At 36.3% G+C, this 21,156-nt stretch overlaps 4 protein-coding genes across 6 annotated transcripts; 1 reads left to right on the top strand and 3 right to left on the bottom strand.

Moving 5' to 3' along the window:
• Positions 1-620: 620 nt before the first annotated feature.
• Positions 621-6,563, bottom strand: LOC111787695 (uncharacterized protein At2g38710-like). 2 transcript variants are annotated; one of them, XM_023667729.1, is made up of 7 exons: positions 6,479-6,563; positions 5,538-5,687; positions 5,246-5,359; positions 3,307-3,426; positions 2,148-2,262; positions 1,713-1,806; positions 621-1,057 (listed from the first exon to the last, which is right to left on the bottom strand). In XM_023667729.1, exons 2-7 carry the CDS (start codon positions 5,657-5,659, stop codon positions 861-863), a joined length of 762 nt encoding a protein of 253 aa, XP_023523497.1. In that variant the 5' UTR covers positions 5,660-5,687; positions 6,479-6,563; the 3' UTR covers positions 621-860. The 2 variants fall into 2 exon arrangements, with proteins under 2 accessions (XP_023523497.1, XP_023523504.1); XM_023667736.1 differs by having other exon boundaries at positions 5,246-5,687.
• Positions 6,564-6,615: 52 nt separating this feature from the next.
• Positions 6,616-9,588, bottom strand: LOC111787687 (multiple myeloma tumor-associated protein 2 homolog). The gene is made up of 4 exons (XM_023667719.1): positions 9,445-9,588; positions 8,191-8,280; positions 7,492-7,756; positions 6,616-7,239 (listed from the first exon to the last, which is right to left on the bottom strand). The coding sequence occupies exons 1-4, from the start codon at positions 9,485-9,487 to the stop codon at positions 6,768-6,770; spliced, it is 870 nt and encodes a 289-aa protein (XP_023523487.1). The 5' UTR covers positions 9,488-9,588; the 3' UTR covers positions 6,616-6,767.
• A 1,237-nt stretch (positions 9,589-10,825) lies between these two features.
• Positions 10,826-14,938, top strand: LOC111787725. 2 transcript variants are annotated; one of them, XR_002814034.1, is made up of 4 exons: positions 10,830-11,035; positions 11,534-11,617; positions 13,142-13,227; positions 14,857-14,938. XR_002814034.1 is itself a non-coding variant. In XM_023667762.1 (3 exons), exons 1-3 carry the CDS (start codon positions 10,889-10,891, stop codon positions 13,160-13,162), a joined length of 252 nt encoding a protein of 83 aa, XP_023523530.1. In that variant the 5' UTR covers positions 10,826-10,888; the 3' UTR covers positions 13,163-13,448. The 2 variants fall into 2 exon arrangements, 1 of the variants encoding a protein (XP_023523530.1); XM_023667762.1 differs by lacking the exon at positions 14,857-14,938 and having other exon boundaries at positions 10,826-11,035; positions 13,142-13,448.
• On the bottom strand, positions 14,622-17,332 carry LOC111802975 (transcription factor DIVARICATA-like). Its single transcript, XM_023687273.1, has 3 exons — positions 16,758-17,332; positions 15,556-15,658; positions 14,622-15,477 (listed from the first exon to the last, which is right to left on the bottom strand). The coding sequence occupies exons 1-3, from the start codon at positions 17,123-17,125 to the stop codon at positions 15,019-15,021; spliced, it is 930 nt and encodes a 309-aa protein (XP_023543041.1). The 5' UTR covers positions 17,126-17,332; the 3' UTR covers positions 14,622-15,018.
• Between the last annotated feature and the right edge of the window lie 3,824 nt (positions 17,333-21,156).

Here is a 21,156-nt window from a genome sequence, read left to right as displayed (position 1 = left end):
AAAAAAATAAATAAATAAAACTTTTAAAGTTCTCAAATACAAAATTACATTTACGTCCTCATTCATTAAATACAATAGAATTTAATATTCAATTCATATAATTATTTTATTATAAACTTAAAAAAATAGATTACTTAAAAGAATTGTTTTAAACTTTTTTTTTTTTTAATTTCAATCATAAACTTTTTTAATTCTATTAATTATGAGATTTGTTGATTAAATCTTTAAAATAATGTTTTTTCTTTATGGGTAAAACAAAACTCATAAATGTTTTCAAAACCTATTATAAAACTTTAATCATAATAATAATTTTTAGAATAAAAATTAAATATAATTAAAAAAAAAAAAATGAAATCAAAGTAAAAAAGACACCTTCAAGTCTTGGGTTCGAGTCATGGCTAAGACAGTTTAGGAAGACTATAAACATAAAAAAACTCGATCTCAATGGACGAGAGACAGCATAAAAATTGAGGATCGATCTCAGGAACAAATTACGAGGTTTTACCAGTCCAAAACTAATTCAGACTAAATTCTAACCTTATTAGGAACCAAATTTACAATTTAACATAAAAAATCAGCAACAAATTTTACGATTTTTTTTTTTTTATACTGAAATGGCAGACAGATAAATAGCAGTAATAATTAGAACTTGGGAATGTTTATAATACAGAGCAGCCAACTGCAGAGCAGCAGCAGAGCTTATAATGATAAGTTTCCAAATTCACTTCAAATAACTACTGAGTTCTTCAGTTAATCCCACAGTGATTCACATAAGAAATGACATTTTGTAATAGTTCAGTTACCCAAACTTACGCTTTGCAGATTCTTGCAGAAGCCGTTTGGAAGAATGGATGATTGTGTTAGGCTTTAACCCCGACGACACGGGGGGCCGTGCCCCGGGTGTTTTTAATGTAGGAGACGTACTCACCGTACTGCATGGTGAATAGGGTGCTTTGGTACCGGGTTAATCGAATACGCTTACGTAGTGACTCGGTGATTGCACCGTTATATCCTGCCTTTCGAATCAATGAGTCGATGGCCTCGATTTTTGACCAACCTGGAAATCAAGATACAACCCAACCAGAAACCGAGTCAGCTGGATGAATTATGAAGCTAAACAGAGAGTTGGCAACATTTTAGCCAAAGAGCTAAGTTTCAACAATGATGTGTGTGCACGAACGTGAATATTTGGGCTAAGTTTCAACNCAACTTATGCGCACCTCGACTAATCTCACAGAACAAACATTAGAGGTGACCATTCTGAATTGAACTCATTCCCTTCAACGTCTTTGTTATACTCATAACTCTTATAGATCGCTACGGTTACATCAACCACGAAACTAAGACGACAAAAATTTTGAGCAAACATGGGAGGATCGACAAAGTATAGGGTAGTTAGCTCGTCCTATTATACCCGAATCCTTTGGGACATAAAAATTATATGAATGATAAGAACTACTTAGTATTCAAAGCAAATCACTGAATTTCACAGTAGAAGGNTAAGTTTCAACAAAGACGACAAAAATTTTGAGCAAACATGGGAGGATCGACAAAGTATAGGGTAGTTAGCTCGTCCTATTATACCCGAATCCTTTGGGACATAAAAATTATATGAATGATAAGAACTACTTAGTATTCAAAGCAAATCACTGAATTTCACAGTAGAAGGCAAAGACGACTAATATTTATCCACAAAACGTACGGTAACATACCTTCATGGGAAGCTACCTCGGGCAGATACGTAGCGCTTCGTCTAGCATTATAGTCGGGATCATTAAATTCAATAATAATACCATGCTTACCTACCTGCAAAATAAGACATGAATACCCTGATTATGGTAAAGCTGCCTGCCTGACTGGCCAAAAACAAGACAGGCAGGCAGGACAGATCGAGCTCGAAACTTCGGGCAAAGTAGCCAGAATCATAAACGTGCTCGACTAATCCTTGCAATCATTGATAATGCAAAAAAAATTGTTTTAGATACTGAACAAAAAATTTGGAGTAAGNTCGAGCTCGAAACTTCGGGCAAAGTAGCCAGAATCATAAACGTGCTCGACTAATCCTTGCAATCATTGATAATGCAAAAAAAAATTGTTTTAGATACTGAACAAAAAATTTGGAGTAAGAAAAGGAAACAGAAAGGTACCTCCCAATCAAGATAATTGATAGCTATTTCATAATCAACTAGAATGGAAACTGTGCATTCCAAATGTGGTAATTCTTTAGGCTGTATTGGGGGGAACCTGCGGTCCCTCAATGCACTGCAACATGTTCAAGAAAAAAAGGAACAGTGAACTAAATCTTTAGGTGGCTAATGAAGCAGACCGGGTTCAAGCGATCGAAAAATAAAAATTGCATTTAGTCATGACAATGGGAAAAGAGAGAGCATGTAAAACCGTGACTCGGATAGTGTATGAGAACCGAGGTAATATCCTTTGTCCAATGGAATGAAAAGTGTAGAGAGTTTGCCTCGCCCCCAATTGACCTCCCCATGCATGAAATAGAACAATTTACGTACAAGTCACTTAAGAATAGACTTTTCGTTCTCTCACAAACTTCGTTAACTAAATCGGCTTCCTCCCTACTGCCCCCTTCCCTGAACTTAGTTTACCAAATGAGTGAATGAATGTCAAATCCCACATCGGTTGAGAGGGAAACGAGTGCCAGCGAAGACGCTGGCCCCGGAGGTGGATTGTGAGATCCCACATCGGTTAGATAGGGGAACGAAGCATTTTTTAAAAGGGTGTGCAAACCTCTCCCTAGCAAACGCGTTTTAAAAACCTTGAGGGGAAAGACCAAAGAAGAAAATATCTACCAACAATGGGATTGGCCTATTACAAATGGTATCAGAGCCAGACACTGGGCGGTATACCAACGAGGACGTTGGGTCTCAAAGGGGGGGTGGATTGTGAGATCCCACATCGATTGGAGAGAGAAACGAGTGTCAACGAGGACGCTAGGCCCCGAAAGGGGGTGGTGGATTGTGAGATCTCATATCAATTGGAGAGGGGAACAAAACATTCTTTATAAGGGTGTGGAAACCTCTCCCTAGCGGACGTGTTTTAAAAATCTTGAGGAAAATCTCAAAGATATCTATTAACAGTGGGCTTGGGCTTTTACAATGAAACAGACTTTCGACAATACGACTATTTCACATATGGATCACTTATGTCATAAAAATGGTCTTCTCATCCACCCATTGGCTTTCACCCTCATAACTTGATTTAAGAAAGCCAAGGAAAGGGCAAAGTGAAGAAGACAGTGGAAAGCAATCAACATATAAAGGATGCATTAGGCAACAGTACCTAGTTAAAGCATAATCCTTGAAGCCACTTATCAAGCAGTGAGCTTCTAGAGTTCCTATGCACCCTCGCAAACGAGGTTCACCGCCATTGACCACTTTTTTCCAGGTAACGAACAAGGGGCTGGAAGAAAAGAAATATTCACGTGAAATCAAACTATATACAGATTACAAGTATAAGATTCTATGTATAAAGCACGACGTTTTTAAAGAGCGGCTAGTATCACATTAACATCTTCGAAAAGTATGGCTAACCACATGATAACACACAAAATTTGTAGAAGAACCAACAGATTGATAGTTGGATATGTCTCAGAAAACACAACTATCCAAAATGAAAATGAACAATCACTGGTTGATCATGAATTTGTACAAAAACCAGTTAGAACCTTCTACTTTTAGCTCCATAAACTGAGATACGAATGTAAAAAATCATTACTCAGTCATCGTCGAACCAACAAGGATTAACGACAGTTTTATACAAAACTACGATGAACAGAAAAACATAAAATCTAAGTACTTTGCATTAAGAACAAAGAGAAGATAGCCTCAAGGCGAGAATGTCAAGCAGAAATATATTTCATCATACAGATTAATCATTATAGCGAATGTGCTGCATCGAAGCAGCCTGGTATACATATAGGCCTTGATGTCAATGGCTCACGATCGAACTAGAACTTACGACTACAATGAATATAATTCATCAACATTACTGTGGATGATTCCTTAGCTTTCTGAGAAAACTAGAAACAAAGAAGATGTCCACAGGAATAAGTGGATCCTCGGCATTTTACAAATGGTACTAGAATTAACATACACTAAATTACATACCATGACGATGAAACCTTTACCATTCCATTTGGAGTTTGTGAAGATTTGAAAAAGAAAAAGAATGAACAGATCAAAAGCACAGAAACCAGTTTCTTGGCAGATCTAGTTTTAAGCAGATATCAAGTTTGATGCTCATTCAATTTATTGAGCTTGCTCCTGTGATGATAATGGAAAAAGAAGCTTCCAGTGCAGCCCACTAAAATTGCTCCAGAAGTAGCTAAATTGGTTTGTTAAGTCCAAGCCCACCACTGACAGATATTATACGCTTTAGCCCGTTACGTATCGTCATCAGCCTCACGATTTTAAAACGCGTTTACTAGGGAGAGGTTTCCACACCCTTATAAGGAATGTTTCGTTCTCCTCCCCAACCGATGTGGGATCCTTGTGGGCTCAACGTCCTCACTGGCACACCACCCGGTGTCTGGCTCCGATACCATTTGTAAGAGCCCAAGCCCACCACTAATAGATATTGTCCACTTTGGATCGCTGTCAGCCTCATGGTTTTAAAACGCGTCTACTAGGGAGAGATTTCCACACCTTGAGGAATGTTTCGTTCCCCTCTCCAACCGACGTGGGATCTCACACCCCAATACCTCTACCATTGTTTTGTATAAATATTTTTAGATGTAAAAACGTACTCTGTAGAGAAAATGAAAGGATATACAACAGGGATAACATTCACCAATAAAACATTTGAAGAACTATTATAATTTAGGAAACATTTAACATGTCTTCTTCCCCTGTGTTGCTTTCGAAAAACATGCGAAATGAACTATAAAAAAAAAAAAAAAAAAAAAAAAAAAAAAAAAAAAAAAAAAAAAAAAAAAAAAAAAAAAAAAAAAAANCAAACAGTAACCATCTCTAAAATTTGAAGTTAGCAAAGAACTAAATTAAAACCCAGAAATCACATACTAAACCAACAAGGCATCAAACAATTACAGTGATCATCCAAAGTCAACAATCAAAACCCACCCAGCAACCTCAATATTACTAAACCTACAAACTCGATCATACGAAAAAACCCAAATATGCAAGAAAATTCCCACATAACAATCGCTGATCGCACATAAATAAATAAATAGAGAGAGAGAGAGAGAGAGAGAAGAAAGTACTGTTGACCGCCGTGGAAAGCGGGAGAAGGGGCTTCCTCGCCGTTGTAGTGAGCGAGAAGAGTATCGAAACAGTACACCACCATCTCTCTGTTGGCCGACACCATGGTTGCCGTCCTGAATTCACTAAACAATCAAATGAAGAAGGGAGGATGACAATGGTTTGACCCAAAATTAGTGGAAAAGGAAGACGGAAACAGAGAGGAGTTCTGATTGGTGTAATAATTGCAGGGCCAGAAGAAACGTGAGAAGGAAGAACATCAACAACAACAACAGTATGAACAAGAAGAAATGCCTTCTCTCTCTCTCTCTGGAGCCTTTCCTCGTCCCCCACTCTTGCGCCTTTATTCTGAATAGCAAATATATATTAATCTCCCGTAGTGGGACCCATTTCGTAGCTTTTTTATTCCCTTGCATTTCTTTCGTTGGGGTCGGTCTTCCGATTCTTCATAAAAAAAAAATATCGTTTTTTTCAGTATATAAAATTCAAGCATAATATTATTTTTAATTTAACTCTTTCAAAAAATTCGAAAATTCGAGGATAATAGGGTTCAACCATAATATTATTTTAATATAAGTTATTGTTTGTACTTGGATTTCACTATATGGGTAAACACGGCAAAAAAAAAATTGAATGATAATTTTTTTAAATTCAATAATAAATTGAAATTTTGACATTTTAGTTAGAGACCAGATCAACCAATAGTCCAGTGGGNGTTCATCGCCAGTGGGATATTTATTGCCACCAATAGCGCTTCCAACACCACGCCTGGTAGAGCCATCAGCACGTTTCATCTAGAAAACTCCAAACAAAATTGAAACATATGAGAAGAAGACGAAGAAATTTCTCTTGAAACGGAATACCTTTGAGCTTTCCCATTCGTACAAGTTTGTCCATTTTTGCATCATACCCTCATTTTCTTTTAGTGCTTCGATAGCTTCGTATAGTTAGTTCAATGAATAAGATGAATAAGATGGTTATGCTCCAACTCACTCAAGAATGACAGCTATGGTCACCTGACACGACCAACTCTACAATTTTGAGTGTCATATCTTTCAAAACTAAGTTATGTACCGTCCGTTAGACTAACCATTTTCCAAATCATAGCATAAAAAGAATGCATAACTAAGCTCAGTGGAACTGAACAGTTTGAACTAGAAGTGAACTATGATTAAAGATTTGTGTAATCTTCCAAAAGAATCAGGGGTTAGAGAAAGGAAGGTTTATTGTCTTACTAAATGGAGTCGGCTTCTGCATTACCAACCGTGTCCCAGCCACTTGAGGGAAGGCCCAGCTGACAATGGAAGAGCCGAAGAACTGTACCTACAGCTTGACATCACAGAGAACGATTATGTAATTAAGACACTAAGGATTTGAACTTAAAGAATTACTTTTAATACATGGAATGAGAAGGCAGAGAAAATGATCAGTTGGCACACTCGATGAATGTCTAGTAATGGATGAGGTCCCATCTCGAGTCAAGTTACAGAGTATATGGCATTTCGAACACCGTGATTCTCGTGTTCAATCAGAGTCGTGTCTTCCCCTCTCTTTGTCTCTACTACTCCGTTTCTTCCTGGAATCCTGAGAATGTTTCTTCTCGTACTTTTCATGTCTCTCACGCCTTTCACGCTTCTCTTCACGCCTCTCTTCGTGCCTCTCCCGCTTCTCTTCACGCCTCTCTTCATGACTCTCCCGCTTCTCTTCACGCCTCTCTTCATGCCTCTCCCGCTTCTCTTCACGCCTCTCTTCATGCCTCTCCCGCTTCTCTTCACGCCTCTCTTCACGCCTCTCCCCACGCCTCTCGTGTCTCTCTTCATGCCTCTCCCCGCGCCTCTCTTCACGCCTCCTTTTCTTGCTGTTCTTTTCATCCTCCACTTCCTCTTCTTCTGCATTCCTAGCAGGCAGGTCAGGGACGTCTGTTTTCTCCGAACCAGCAGAGGTGCCCGTTTGATCAGGCGGAAGAGACTTGGATTCTTCCCAGGCATGTGGAGCTCTGCAACCAGTTTGTAGACAGAATTTAACAGGACAATAAGTCCAGAAGGTAGGCAGAACAAAATGCAAGTAATATTGATGCTAATGACAAAACGAATTTAGGTTTGGACTGTTTAAATTCCCATGGTCGTATCTACAAATAGGCAATTCAATTCTGATAACTGAATGATGGGCCAAGTTTTCATGCATCCCTAACCTTGTTTCCACACAACCAGATAAAAAGGAAATTCCATTTAATATTGGTAGATCTAACCTCAAAAAACCAAGACCCTGAACCCTTGCAGCTTCAGCGTGGCCCGCACCCAAGTCTTCTGCAGTGCTACCTCGCTTCACAAGTTCTGAGAACTCATGCTTATCAAGACGATTGCCCTGAGATCTGCCAGCAGTTTTAGGAGCTAATCCAAGAGCCTCCCTCATTGCCTGTTCCTCCTGCTCCTTGATCAATCTTATCTCTTCCTTTGCAACATCGACATTCGAACTCGATTTTTTATCCCGTGCATACCAGTGTAGATCTTTCCCTGTTTTGTTATTAAAAACAGTATTGTTAAGACATTTTATCAGCAAACAATTTCAGGGGCAATGAAGTGAGAGGGATTGTCCATAACCAAATAAAAATCAGCATGTCGTAATTCAAGCCAATTGTATATAAAAGTAGGAATGCAAAACTGGTCAAAATAGTTTGCAAATTGATGAAAGCAGGAACAATAATATGCCTCCCAAATAACCACAGAAGTGGGAGAATAATATAATGCCAACTTGGAGGCAACATAGATAATGAAAACAGAACAAAACTACATTTAGGACATGCTCTACAGTTCAAAAAAAAAAAAAAGCAAATAATTTTTCCATTGAGAAATCTAGTGCCTTGTATTAAGAAAACCATTTAATTGATACAATCGCTCAACTTACATGCTTCACCAAACCATAGTAGGCTTTCACAATAATACCTTACCTTTTTGCCATCTTCCAACAGGTGCTTTGATGCTGTGGCCAAGGAAGTTTTCCCGATGTTTGTCAACTTTCACATCATCCCAATTAAATTCTGCACATCGAACGAGTAAAATCCCATATGTTAGAGAGTCGCTGGCTAAATTCAGGAAAGATACTTCAACAGGTGCAATAATTGTTTACTCGTTCAACATTCCAAAGGGTTTGACAGTGAATATACATTGGTCAAGAAACTTAAGAGACATATTGGATAAAAAAGTGATCATGGGGTTTGAAATAAATCCTTACACCTGTATAGATAATCATGACTTCTTCAACTTCTAAATGTCATATCAAGCAGTAGTTTCCAGATTTATGAAGTCAACATGGAATGGTTGAGATTATACCCATCAACAAATAAATTTAAATTACAGAGTCAAAATAGACATGAAGAACAGGGAGAAATAAACATAAAAGTAAGACCACCGCTCTCGTAAATGACTGCATATTGAAGGCTTGAAGCATAGGAAGTATTCATAACACACTCCAGCCTCTATTTATCCAATCATGTTTATGATCTGCATACTAACTATGACATCTTCTTTGACTTTAACATCGAACTCCAACAGTCCAACTTATGAACCCACCCGTTGTAGAAGCACTACAAGAGACGGGAGGATATGGACACACTGCCAACAACGTTTCAAAGGGGAAAATGCAGAAGAAAAGAACGATTATATCTCGAATCATAGACTGGAACGCGAATTTTTTGAAGCTATTGCCCATACGAACACACGAATATTCAAAAAAAAAAAAAAAAAAAAAAAAAAAAAAAAAAAAAAAAAAAANTATCCTGCACAGCCACTCGAACACTAACAAGCCCTAAAATCCTAATGACCCATCATTTGACGACATTCATCACAATAGACGTACATAACCACATAAACTACCGCCAGACCAACAATAAAGGCATCAAAATCTTAATTCAACAACGCATAAACTTCATGTCCATTTGACTAGCTATCTCAAATCTTTAAATTCGAAAAAAGCATCCCAAAAACCCTAATAAAATTTTCTGAAACGATACCAATCACCCTACAAAAAAACGCGTATCCAAATATCGGAAGAGCACAAAAACCCTAGATGGCGGATTCAGATCCACAACGGTTCTCGAACTCTCAGCCGCTGATCTAATCCCGGGAAAGCCTAATTCATCAATAACGAAAAAAGGGAAACAATCAACAAAGTGGAAATCGAGGAAGACAAAGAAGTAGCTTACGATCTCGACCGCCACGAACGCCGCCTCTAGTAGGGTGATACATGATCGGACCTTACGGTCGTGACCGAAACTTCGCGACAGTCTTCTTGTCCCCTGGCTTTCGCGCGGCCTATATTCTTAGAGGTGGAGTTAGAATTGTAGCTAAAATTCATCTGTAATTTTGGAGGGGCCGACTTTATTTATAGGCGTTGTGAAAAAATCAAGGAATTAAAAAATATATTAAAATACGCGCATACATTCATTGGGATAAAAACAATTTTTACCACCATTTTTGTGACTATTTAAATTCGCACAGTTCTCGTACCATGTCGCTCTGATACCATATTAGTTGAACACAACTCTCCATAATAATACGAGCGCTTATGAGCTTCCCCAAATTAATCGATGTGAGACTTTCATCATCGAACACCTCTCCCTAATCAAGGCTCGACATTTGAAGATTTACTAATCTACTAAGTTTAGGGCATGGCTCTGATACCATGTTAGTCGACTCATTTTCTTTTGAACTCCTTTGTTCGATATTTGAGGATATACCAATCTATTGACGTGACTAAGTTTAGGGCATGACTCTGCATGTTAGTTGAACACGACTCTCCACAATGGTATGATATTGTCCACTTTGAGCATAAGCTCTCGTGACTTTGCTTTGGGCTTCTCCAAAAAACCTCATACCAATGGAGAAAGTATTTCTTGATTATAAACCCATGATCATTCTCTAAATTAGCAGATGTGAGACTTTCATTATCAGTGGGCTCCCTCAAAAGTCTGAGCACGAACTTATTAGTATTAAATTGTTGCGAAATAGCTATTAAAAAAAAACATATTTCAATTAAACATGAATTTAGTATTAATATTTAAATTCAAAATTTGTAGTAAGATAATTGAGTAATATTTTATATAATTTAAATTATAAAGCATGTTTGGTTAATTTTATATAATTGGATAAATTAACAATAAAAACCATATTTAAATAATAAAAAATATAATTTTAGTTTAACTAAAGAAATAAGAAAAATAATTAGAAGCAACAAATTAAATTTGATGAAGAATAATATTTTTCAAAAATTGTAAATAATATATAAAAGGATTAAAAAATAAATTTATTTATTGTAAATTAATAAATAATAAATTTTACCAAATATAAAAAAACAGTTAAATTTCCTAATAATTTTACCGTACTCAAAACCAATTCCAAGAAAAAATGGTTAAAATGGACAGATGAAACGGTAACTTTTGAGTTATTACCAAATATTTCCAACAGAAAATCATAGGATTACGTCACTTGATAAATAAACCCGGTTTGGCCCGACCGACCACCGTTTGACTTTGAAGTTATCTAACCGGCTATAAATTGTGAAAGGCTCTATTTGTGTTAGTTCGCGCAATACTGAACCGAATAAACCTTGCTGTCACTCTTTCGAAGATTTTACTTCACAGAACGCAAATGGCCATGCGATCGGTGTTCGGTCGTTCCTCTCTGACTCCGTCCACGGTGCGTGCCGCCGGCGTCGGTGGATTCCGATTCCTCTCGGACGGAAAAGGTCGAGTACTCAGTGAGGAGGAGCGTGCTGCTGAGAACGTCTACATTCAGGTTGAATTATTAGATTCGAATGTTCGAGAAAAAAATGAGTTGAAAAGTAGTAGTAATTCTAGTATCGATCTGCTTTGTTGAATGTTCAGTTGTTGGATTCTCGTACGGACTTGACTGAGATCGAAGTTACTGCTTCTGTACTTTCTTTTTGTGCGAGGAGTTGTGATCTACGATTTAGTTGTAGGAGTTCGATAATCAATCTGTTTGATCAAACGTTCACTCGTTAGAAACTGAAATAAATATGGACTGGAGTTTGGGAATATTTACTGTTTATATGAGATTGTATTTTCTTTCTGTGCGAGGAGTTTGTGTTTATTCGATTTTTAGTAGGAATCCAATCATCAATCTGCTTCATCGAATGCTCGCTTGTTCCAAACTAAAATATAAATAGACTGGGATGAGATTGAAGATACTATTTATGTTGGCTTGTACTTTCTTCTTGCTCGAGGATTTTGTGTTCTCCAATTTGTAGTTATCGTTTTGCTAATGTTTGTGTAGAAAATGGAAAGAGAGAGACTGGAGAAGCAAAGGCTTAAGGCAGAGAAAGAAAGGGCCGAGAAGAAGGAAGAACAGTCGGAGAAGGTAATTCATTACTGGCATTGTTTTCATTAAAATTGGCTGCTGCCAAATATTTGTTAGTCGATCTGTGGTAAGAGAGGCTATGACTAACCGTATTTTGTGATCGTTGCAACTTTTATATATAAATCTTTACGGTCTTGTGGGATCCATCATCCCTAATAATTAGTTGACAACTCTTTGATTGTGTAGTTTCCATGGGTTATTTCTTCGATGTTAAATTTTGATTTCTTATACCTATGTGGGGATTGAGCCCAAGTGTCAGAAATTGATAAAATAAAAAAGAAACCTATGTGATTTTTTTTTTCTTTTTTAAATTATGGAAAAAGTGGAGGCTGTCGGGAATGTGGCTGATAAGAAAAATGACATCCTTCACCAAATTGATCAGATTGATATGTTGGATGCACAAGGCATCGTCCAAACGCAGCAAAAAGAAGAGAATGTTAGAGCTAACACTAAATGAGCAGCGATGTTTGATCAGAAATGCAAAATTAAATGGTTGAATGAAGGGGATGAGAGGGCTTCCTTCTTCCACGGTTGGGCTTCAGCTATGAAAAATAGAGCCTGTTTATCCATTCTAGAAATTGAAGATGAAAGATTTTTATCTACAAAAACAAGGATTGAAGAGAATATTTTAGGCTTTTATAGAAAGTTGCATGCTGATGATAGAGGCCCTCAGTTTACTATTGAAGGGATTGATTGGGCTTTGATCGATAGTCAAATAACGTCGAGATTAGAAAGACCTTTCAGCTAGAAAGAGATTCTTAAGGCATTTCAGAATATAGGCAGTCTCAAGTCCCTAGGACCTGATGGAATGACGGGAGAGTTTGGAACACCTTGGAAGTCATCAGATCTAGTGCAAGTGTTCCCAGACTTTAGCTAATGTGGTCATGTATATTATAGAACACCATGTATATGTATAAAGAAGCTATTATGGTTGACTTGAGCTAATGCATCATTGCGGTTTCTGTGGTAATTACGCGTGTTCATAGCTGGTTGGCATTTTAAATGGACGCCTGCTACCCAGTCCTCATACCTTCGTTTCTGCTACTTTCACCTGTTATTCGTAGAAACTTGTTAGCGCCACTCAAGTTCAAGATCAGTTTATGATATGTTCTGTTGATAAAAGGTGCAAACTAGGATGCTGTTTTTGGACGTTTGGAGTTTTTATCATCCCGAAGACCCTTTCTGTAAATTATATTAATTCAATGGGTTCTTTAAAACTAACAAGTACAGGAGGGAAATTGTAGTGAACTTTCTTTTTTTCAGGTGTGCAGTGTGCTGAATCTCCTTTTTTTAACATGTTTCTAATTATCACTTTATACTTCTAGAATATGACAAACTTTTGCTACTTTTTTCTGTAACTACTAAGATTAGTCAAACAAATAAATAAGTACAATTGATGATAAAGTTCATTTCACTATATCCACCAAGGGAAAAGTTGCATCATTGTCAATCAAATATTTGAATGCCAGTTTTGTTGGTTCTTATTTTAGAAATTGTGTTTTATCTTTTGCTTCTCATTTGCAGAAACGTGAAGGGACCCAGTAGATGGTGGTGGCTCCTCTGCAAGTCTGGGAAGATCTGCGTTGGAGTTTGGCCACAAGGAATAAAATGTGAGATTCCTCACCCCATCACCGCTTTTCTGTAACCGACTGTTTTATCTGGATTTCGTTTTTTTGTATATTAAACAACGTTGCATGTCTTTGATTGTCCTCCCACTCTGAGAGTGCGTGTCATCTGATATGTTTTAAGACGCAGTGTTCTGCACTTGCTGTTCTGCACCACATCCCTTCACCTCTCTCTCAATAAGCCATTATATTTGTTTTTCCTTTTCCTTTCGGTCCTGCTCCTTCTAAATCCTTTGTTCGTTGATTGTCCTTTTCCTTCTCCCTCCCAGCTTTAGTTTGAAGCAGAAATCATGAAAGTAGATATTTGTTTTGTTTAGTTCTTAGGACTGATCAGGCTCTACTTGAAAAGTCATTTCAAACAAACCCTAGACTTAAGTTTGTCTTGGATGGTCGAATGAAAATTGGGTGGTGGTTCTATTAGAATACTACGAAGTGTCGAACACGAGCAAGAAACCAGTAGATAGAGAGAAATTAGGGTTGGTTAACCAACCTACAAACTTGGTCCTTATCGTTTGGAGAAATCAGGGTTGGTTAACTAACCTACAAACTTGATAGAATTTCTAATCTAATAGACTAATCATGGGATTAACTAAGAGGAACAGGTTCTTTTGGTTCATTTTCATTGATGTTTTCAAATTAGGTTGGTTGGCTATATCATTTGTGTGATCAGGATTGTGCACCTAATCAATAATTGGGGTCTAAAACGTCTTAGGCATTTGCGAATGGACAAATTTGAGAACTGGTGCCTTTTTAATGTAATTTTGTTGTAGTAATAATCACGGCTGTTTGATATGATAGCCGTTTTGGAAAATACATACATGTGTAACTTTAATTTTTAAAATTTATATTTATGGAATTACATTTTAATGCTTTCTTTTGGATGTTGCATTTAAATGTAAACATATCTTCTAGAACTAATTTTAAATAAGTTCTATTTTTTGTGGGGGCTAAATTATAGGATGTATTTATAAATTTTGAGTTTTTTCTAATTAATACTTTTAAATTTCCAAAAATTTAAGAAATATTCTCTATTATATTAAAAAAAATATCCTGATCGTTAAAGAATGTTGAAGGGTAATAAGGTAGTTTTAAAACTTAAAAACTTCAATAATTTGTAATAAAATTTAATGGGAATATATATATTAATATTTAGCCATTTTAGGGTAGTATCCTCCAATAGTTGGATAGGCATGAAATGTTGGGATTCTAGAAACTCCAAACCGGCGGCCCAATCAAAGGCTCCTCCTTTTCTGACCAAAACAACCAAATTATAAAAATAGTTCCTGTTTATGTTACATATATATATATATATATGCTTTTTTTCTTTTTTTTTTCAAAAATTAGAATACATTTCTTAGATAAAAACAACTTAGTAATGACTTAAAACGATGTTGTCTGCTGAATAATGTTTATAAAACAGTCATCTCATGAATGAAAGTAAAGCATCCTGCACCAAAATTTGGTTGCAGGAATACTCACAATCCAACAAAAGAATTTTCCATTCATATCCTGTGTTTTCCTTTCCTAACCCCACGCCTTTCTTCTTTCTTTTACATTAACTAAGTAACTAACACTGCTAATCCTTTTGCTTTCTTCTATTTTACTTACAAACAGGATCCTACTACTGTTCAAACTTCCATATCATCAGCTTCCCCTAAACTGTGGCAACCAAAACAACAAACCTCCCCAGGTACGTTACAACGCCTTTACACATTCGTCGGTGTATTTACATTGCAATAATGTTTTCAGTAGTTTCTATCCATATTGTGTCGATCCCTACATCGGGAACCTGTAAGTTTGGAGTGCACCTCCTTGGTCTTGCAAATGACCTGTGGGGCTTAGCTGCTGCTGCATACTTGATTGAATGGTTGGGTTGGGAACTGGGGATATCCAATTCGGGTCGAAAGGTATAGGGGCGGAGTTGTTGTCAACTGTAGTGATGTCGTGAATGCTTGATCGTTTCCTTTCTTTCTTCCCGGAGTTTTGTCGGAGAAAGTATTTCTGAGCATGGCTAGCTACTTGAGTTGGTGTTCTTGTGATCACTACGTTCCTTGAGATGCTCCTCCAATCACCCTTACCGAATTTTTTCAGTCCAAGGAGGAATAGCCTGTCATAATGCCAAACATAACTTTGCATCAGAAGACTAACCAAAGAGCGAGAAAGGCCTAGAGTAACATGAACATCGTTTGATACTCGCTGCTTCGTTTCTCCCATTGGTCTCCGAAATTCAAGCTTCTACATTACACTTCTAAAAACACAGCCATAAGAAAACTTAGAAAGTAAAGAACTCTGATTTTACGTATATATATGAACCAATCGCAGCAACAGATCTCGAAACATAGGGGGCAAAAGTTGAAAACTAGAGCAACTATTGGATTTAGCTTTTAGGCCAATGCTCAAAAACTTGATATTGAAGCTAATATCAATAATAAGTTGTTAACAAAGTAATATGCAAATAGACAGCAACATTCTTCTCAGCCATTAGCCCAAACATGGCCAAGATGAGTCAGCTCATTGGTTAAAGAGGCAAATCATGAACCCAGTTGTCATCTAGCGACCTAATAAAGTTTATGAATGTCAATGTCACAAGCTTAACTGGTTGTTGAAAAAGCTAGCTTAGACACTTATGACAGATCAATAGTCCCAAGCGTCATGTTCTCCGTCAAGAAAATAAAGGCTTTGTTCGATAACCATTTGAGTTTTGAAAACTAAGCATGATGAAAAAAACAAGTACACCAAGCCCACCATTAGCAGATATTGTTTTTTTGAGCTTCTTCTCAAAGTTTTTAAAACGTGTCTATTAGGGAGAGGTTTCCATAGGTGACGTAGTTGGTTAGCGCGTAGGTCCCATAGCTTATAGAGTGATCCTAAGGTCTAAAGTTCGAGCCTCTCCCTGAAGGGGTGGACTGTGAGACCCTACATCGGTTGGGGAGGAGAACGAAACATTCGTTATAAGGGTGTGGAAAACCTCTCATAGCAGACACGTTTTAAAAATCTTGAGGGAGAACTCGCAAAGAAAAGCCGAAGGAGAACAATATCTGCAAGCGGTGGGCTTGCGCTCTTATATACTCTGAAAGAACACAATTCTGACAGATGGTTTTCCTTGTTAATGACTAGAAATCCCCAGACAGCCACCTGATTCTTGTTCATGGGGAAGTCTTGTTCTTCCAATAGAGAACCCAAATGGCTTACAACTTGTAAAGATTTGTCATTCCATATAAGCCATAGTTTCCTTGAGAGCTTCCATTGCTTAGATAACCATCTTAGTTAAAACTTTATACAAGAAAAAGCACGTCTAAATCCGAAACTGGGTTGGTTCTCTGTTTCTGGAATTCCCAATTTGGAAGATAGAACAGGAATTAAGACACAAAACCCAACAGACACGAAAATTTTCTCGCCACTTTCCTTTCCCTTTTCCACCATTTTCTCAGCAGCCAAACAGAAACACAGAGGACTAAATTGAGGATTAAGAGAGGGAAACATATTAATAGAAATAAAATTTTAATCACAAGTACAACACAANGGTCCATGGCGTCCCCTTCTTCCTCTCGCTGTCCCCACCAGGCTTAGCCTTGGATCCAAAAGAGATCTGTCCAGAAGAGTCCCATTCCGGCGAACCCACCGCCGATTCATCAGAATAACTCGGCAACTCAACTCGACCAGAGTCAATTTCCAGGACGTCATAAACCAGAGCCTCATAGTGATCTTTAACCTCCCTCGGCAACTTTCCAGGCACAAGGTCGGCGACCCTTTGCCACCGATCAGGCAAGTCCGCCGGTACCACCACCAAAGCCTCCTCGAAAAGCTTGTCCTCCGACCGAGTCCACTGAGTCGAAGACTGAGTCATGGTCGTCCACCGACTGTCGTGAAACATAACAACCATAAAACAGAGAAAGATGAAGAAACAGAGAAACAGAGAGAGGATTTAATGGAGTTTTTTCTATTATTTTTTACTGAAATGAATCAGTTTCTTGGAGACTGCACATGGAAGGATTGGGGAAATTGTGGGTTTATAAATTTGAATATATAGCACTTCGCACGGAGAGAAACAATGGATTGGATATTGAGAAAATATGGGAATTTGGGTTTAAAAGAAAAAAAAAAAAAAGGAGAGAATTTGAAATCAACACGTTGTTTGGTATAATTGGGTTTGTTTCCAAATTGGATTTTACTCTGTCGGCTTCATTCTTTGCTCTTCTACACTTTGTTTGATTCTATAAAAAATTATGTCCTCTTTTACAACTATTATAAATATAAATGTGTATTTTCTTTTTTCTTTTTTTAATTTGAGTTTTAATAAAGCATAGGTAAATGTAATTCGCCCGCATACCACAAATAGTCGAATTTGAACTCAACTTTGTCACTCTTCTTTTGTTTCTCCCAGGTACCTTGCGTGATTTTACTGTGTTTTTTGCACTCAATTGGATGAACGGTTGAACATCAAAGAACTTTGGTTCTCCCAACCAGCAGGTGGGTGACGTGCTTGTCTAATATGATAATACTACGAAGTAAGTGACTCTTCTAGACAGGTTGTCGAAAGTGGCGCTTTCGTGTACCATATAACATTCTCGGGCGAACCATGGATGAGGAAGCTTTCCTCATCCCCATCACCACTTCCTATTTCAATATTTATGTCTACGAAATTCTTTATTTATTTTCGAAAGAATCAGGTTCCACTTTTTATATCTTTAACATATATTTTTTGAAAAATATATTAATTTCAAATAATTGGATAATTTTCAACTGTGTTTTATATAGAACATATTATATGTTCAATTGTTTTCTTTATAAAATGAAACTCGTTTTATTGACGAGGAGAAATTCTTTGTCCCATTCAAGGAAGACCCTCGATGGCATGGACATATCTATTCAAAACTCAACGAGATAGCGATTAGTTTCGCTACTCCAAATCCAACGCTCGCGCGGTTAGATTTGATTTTAATAAGAGATAGATTTAATTTTAATAATATTATTTATGGGAGTAGCTAAATATTTTTTTAAAAATTATAATATAAAGATTAAATTTTTATATATTTAAAAATTAATTTTCTAAAAAAAAAAATACGTGAATTAAATATTGTTACTTTTTATTAAAGTTTGAAGACTTTCTCTTCCTTTCTTTCCGGTCGTTTCTGTGTTTTGGAAGGATGTGAAGCTGGAAAATTAATTAATTAATTAATTAATTAATTAATTATTATTTAAATAATTTATATTTCGAGTCTCGATGCACATACTTTGAATATCGATGGATCTGATCTCACAGCTCATTTAATTTATTAAAAAAATATATTTCTTGTTCATGACGTGGAAGAATTCCACTGGGCATTCTTTTTATTTGACAAATAAAATAAATAAATATTCATAAATACCAAATAAATTAAAATGAATACTTTTTTGGAGTCCTATGAATGTATCAAATTTAAATAAGGTAACGTTATAATTCTCGTAACAACCTATCATCCTTTCCCATTTTCAATGAAGTCTACCCTTTTCATGGATACTGTTATGGGATGGATTCTTTGACTTTGACTTTGTGGCATGTTGCCCATTTCCTAATCTAACCGCTCCTCGGTTTCTGCAACCCTACTGATTCTAACCACGATCGTCATTTGTGGCGCTTCTTTTCGTGCTGATATCAAAGCATGCATCGGTTTGTCATCTTATTAGGTCAACTACGATCGAATGTAACCGTAATGTATTATTTCAAATATATCTTAGGTGCAGAGTATGTATTATTTCAAATACATCTTAGATACAGATTAACCTAGGTTATTTACTTAACTACCAAAACGAGTATAACTCGGTAGATAACGCAGCAATTGACATTTTAAATAACGAAAGTTCGGTTCTTCGTCTCTTACTATTGTTGTACCCTACTAGCTCATACTCGAGCGAGTGGACTTTTGACATGCAGAATGTCTTGTACGAGTAATGCATTGGCGTGTTAAGTCTATGCATACATCATTTGATTGTACAAACCGACATCAGTACTTCTCAGTCGTCCAACTAAAATCCTACAACGACAAATATGATCAGCTATTGATTTTTTTTCACCGTATGGTAAATATTTTATATATATATATATATATATATTCGTAATTGTTATTATAAAAGATTTAAAATTTAAAATTAAACAATTTAAAGGTGGTTTGAACTTTAATAGTCATTTAATTCCTCACCTTTTATTTTAAAAAGTAAAAAGTTATTCGTTAATACTTTATCCCTCCACCGCCCAACGTTTTTTTCTCAAATAAAATATATATTTTACCCAAATTACAACTTCCAACTTTTTTATTTTTAAATTATAAATTTAGTCTTAATCAAATTTTACGTTTATTTAATTTAAATTGGTTGAAATTCACATATTTACAAATTTAAAATATTATTAAACATAAAATTTGATTTTATATTTAATATAATAAATAATTTTAATTCTTTTTAATATTTATTTGATGTAATTATATAAAAATAAAAAATTTAGAAATTTATTTGAAATTTAAAAAATAATTCATCAAATATAAAAATGAATATCACTGTTAACAAAAATCCGAATAAAAAAATGGGATAATCTATTAGTCACAAATTATATATATATATATATAGAGAGGAATAAGGTAATTAGTTATTTAATTTAAAAGGGTGAAGAACCGAGTTCGTCCCATTTGTACGGGCTACCAATAGAGCCAGCTAACACCGATGTGGAATTGGACACGTTTGGTGTGGATTATTTGATACTTTAATTTTAATGTCGGTAACCGTCTGTACGCAGTCACATGTCCGTACCTTCTAACTCCTCTTATAATAAATATTTATTAGGTAATATTATTTTCAATATAATGAGATAATAATGTCAACCCAATATACCCATATTAATTAGGATATAATTTTTAATTAGTTAATATATATTTTTAAAAATAAATATAATTTTATTTAAATAAATGGGTAAGTTTTTAGTTATTAAAAATTAAATTTAAATAACGGAGCGTTATCACCGTGCAATGATTTTCACGACACGTATATAAGAAAAAATTACATGGTTGGGCTCTTAATTGATCAAATTGTTTCTCAAATAGGTCTTAGTTGACCACAGTCGAGACCAACCATCAATTGTCCATCGTGAATCAATCATACTATCTTCGGTCGACCTCTATGGGAGGTTTGTCTCAAGGTTCAGCTAGAGGAGTCTTGGTCAACTCCCACGTGGTTAGCCTCAACATTGGGGAACGTTCGTGGTGGTAGGACTTGCAAGCTTAACTAACCCACTTCAGATACCCTTTTCATTACAACAATTGTCTGCTACGGAGTCTAACATAGTAGAAAATGTATTGTTTAGAGTCGAGAGTACATTCTCTCATATCAACTTGACCTTAATGATCCTCCTAGGTCAGCTCACGTTAGGTCTTGGCTAACCTACACGAGACAATCTCTGCTACTGGGTCGGCTTGCATACGACCTAGTCGCCCTACATAGGTCAACCCCGTACTCTTAGGTGGCAAAGGTGAATTTGTGTTTTTATTTTTTGATTATTATTATTATTCTTAAAATCGTATATTTTATTTTCTTTGTGTTTTATTTATTTATTTTTAATTATTATTAATATTATTTTGTAGGTGACAATGACATGTTAAATGATTGTTATGTGGATAATGACGACAAAAGAGGTGGGACCCTTGCTCCTAGCCGTCCTAAACAACACACGACACGGCAGATTGCCGAGTTGGACCAATAGTTACGTGGCAAATTTTAACATCGACACGTGTACTCCAATTGGCCACGCCCTCGGCCGCCCTTCTGCTCCGAAATCTGGTTTTGGATAAGGTTACCACTGCCACCTCACCACACATTTGACATTTATTTTTTTATTTTCTTTTTAAATCATTTATTTTTCCTCACGTTTTTTTGTTCCATATTAAA

Source organism: Cucurbita pepo, chromosome LG01, assembly GCF_002806865.2.
Source record: "Cucurbita pepo subsp. pepo cultivar mu-cu-16 chromosome LG01, ASM280686v2, whole genome shotgun sequence".
In the NCBI taxonomy this organism is placed as follows: Eukaryota; Viridiplantae; Streptophyta; class Magnoliopsida; order Cucurbitales; family Cucurbitaceae; genus Cucurbita; species Cucurbita pepo.
Note: the sequence above shows the minus strand (reverse complement) of the source record. Positions and strands in the feature narration are given on the sequence as shown.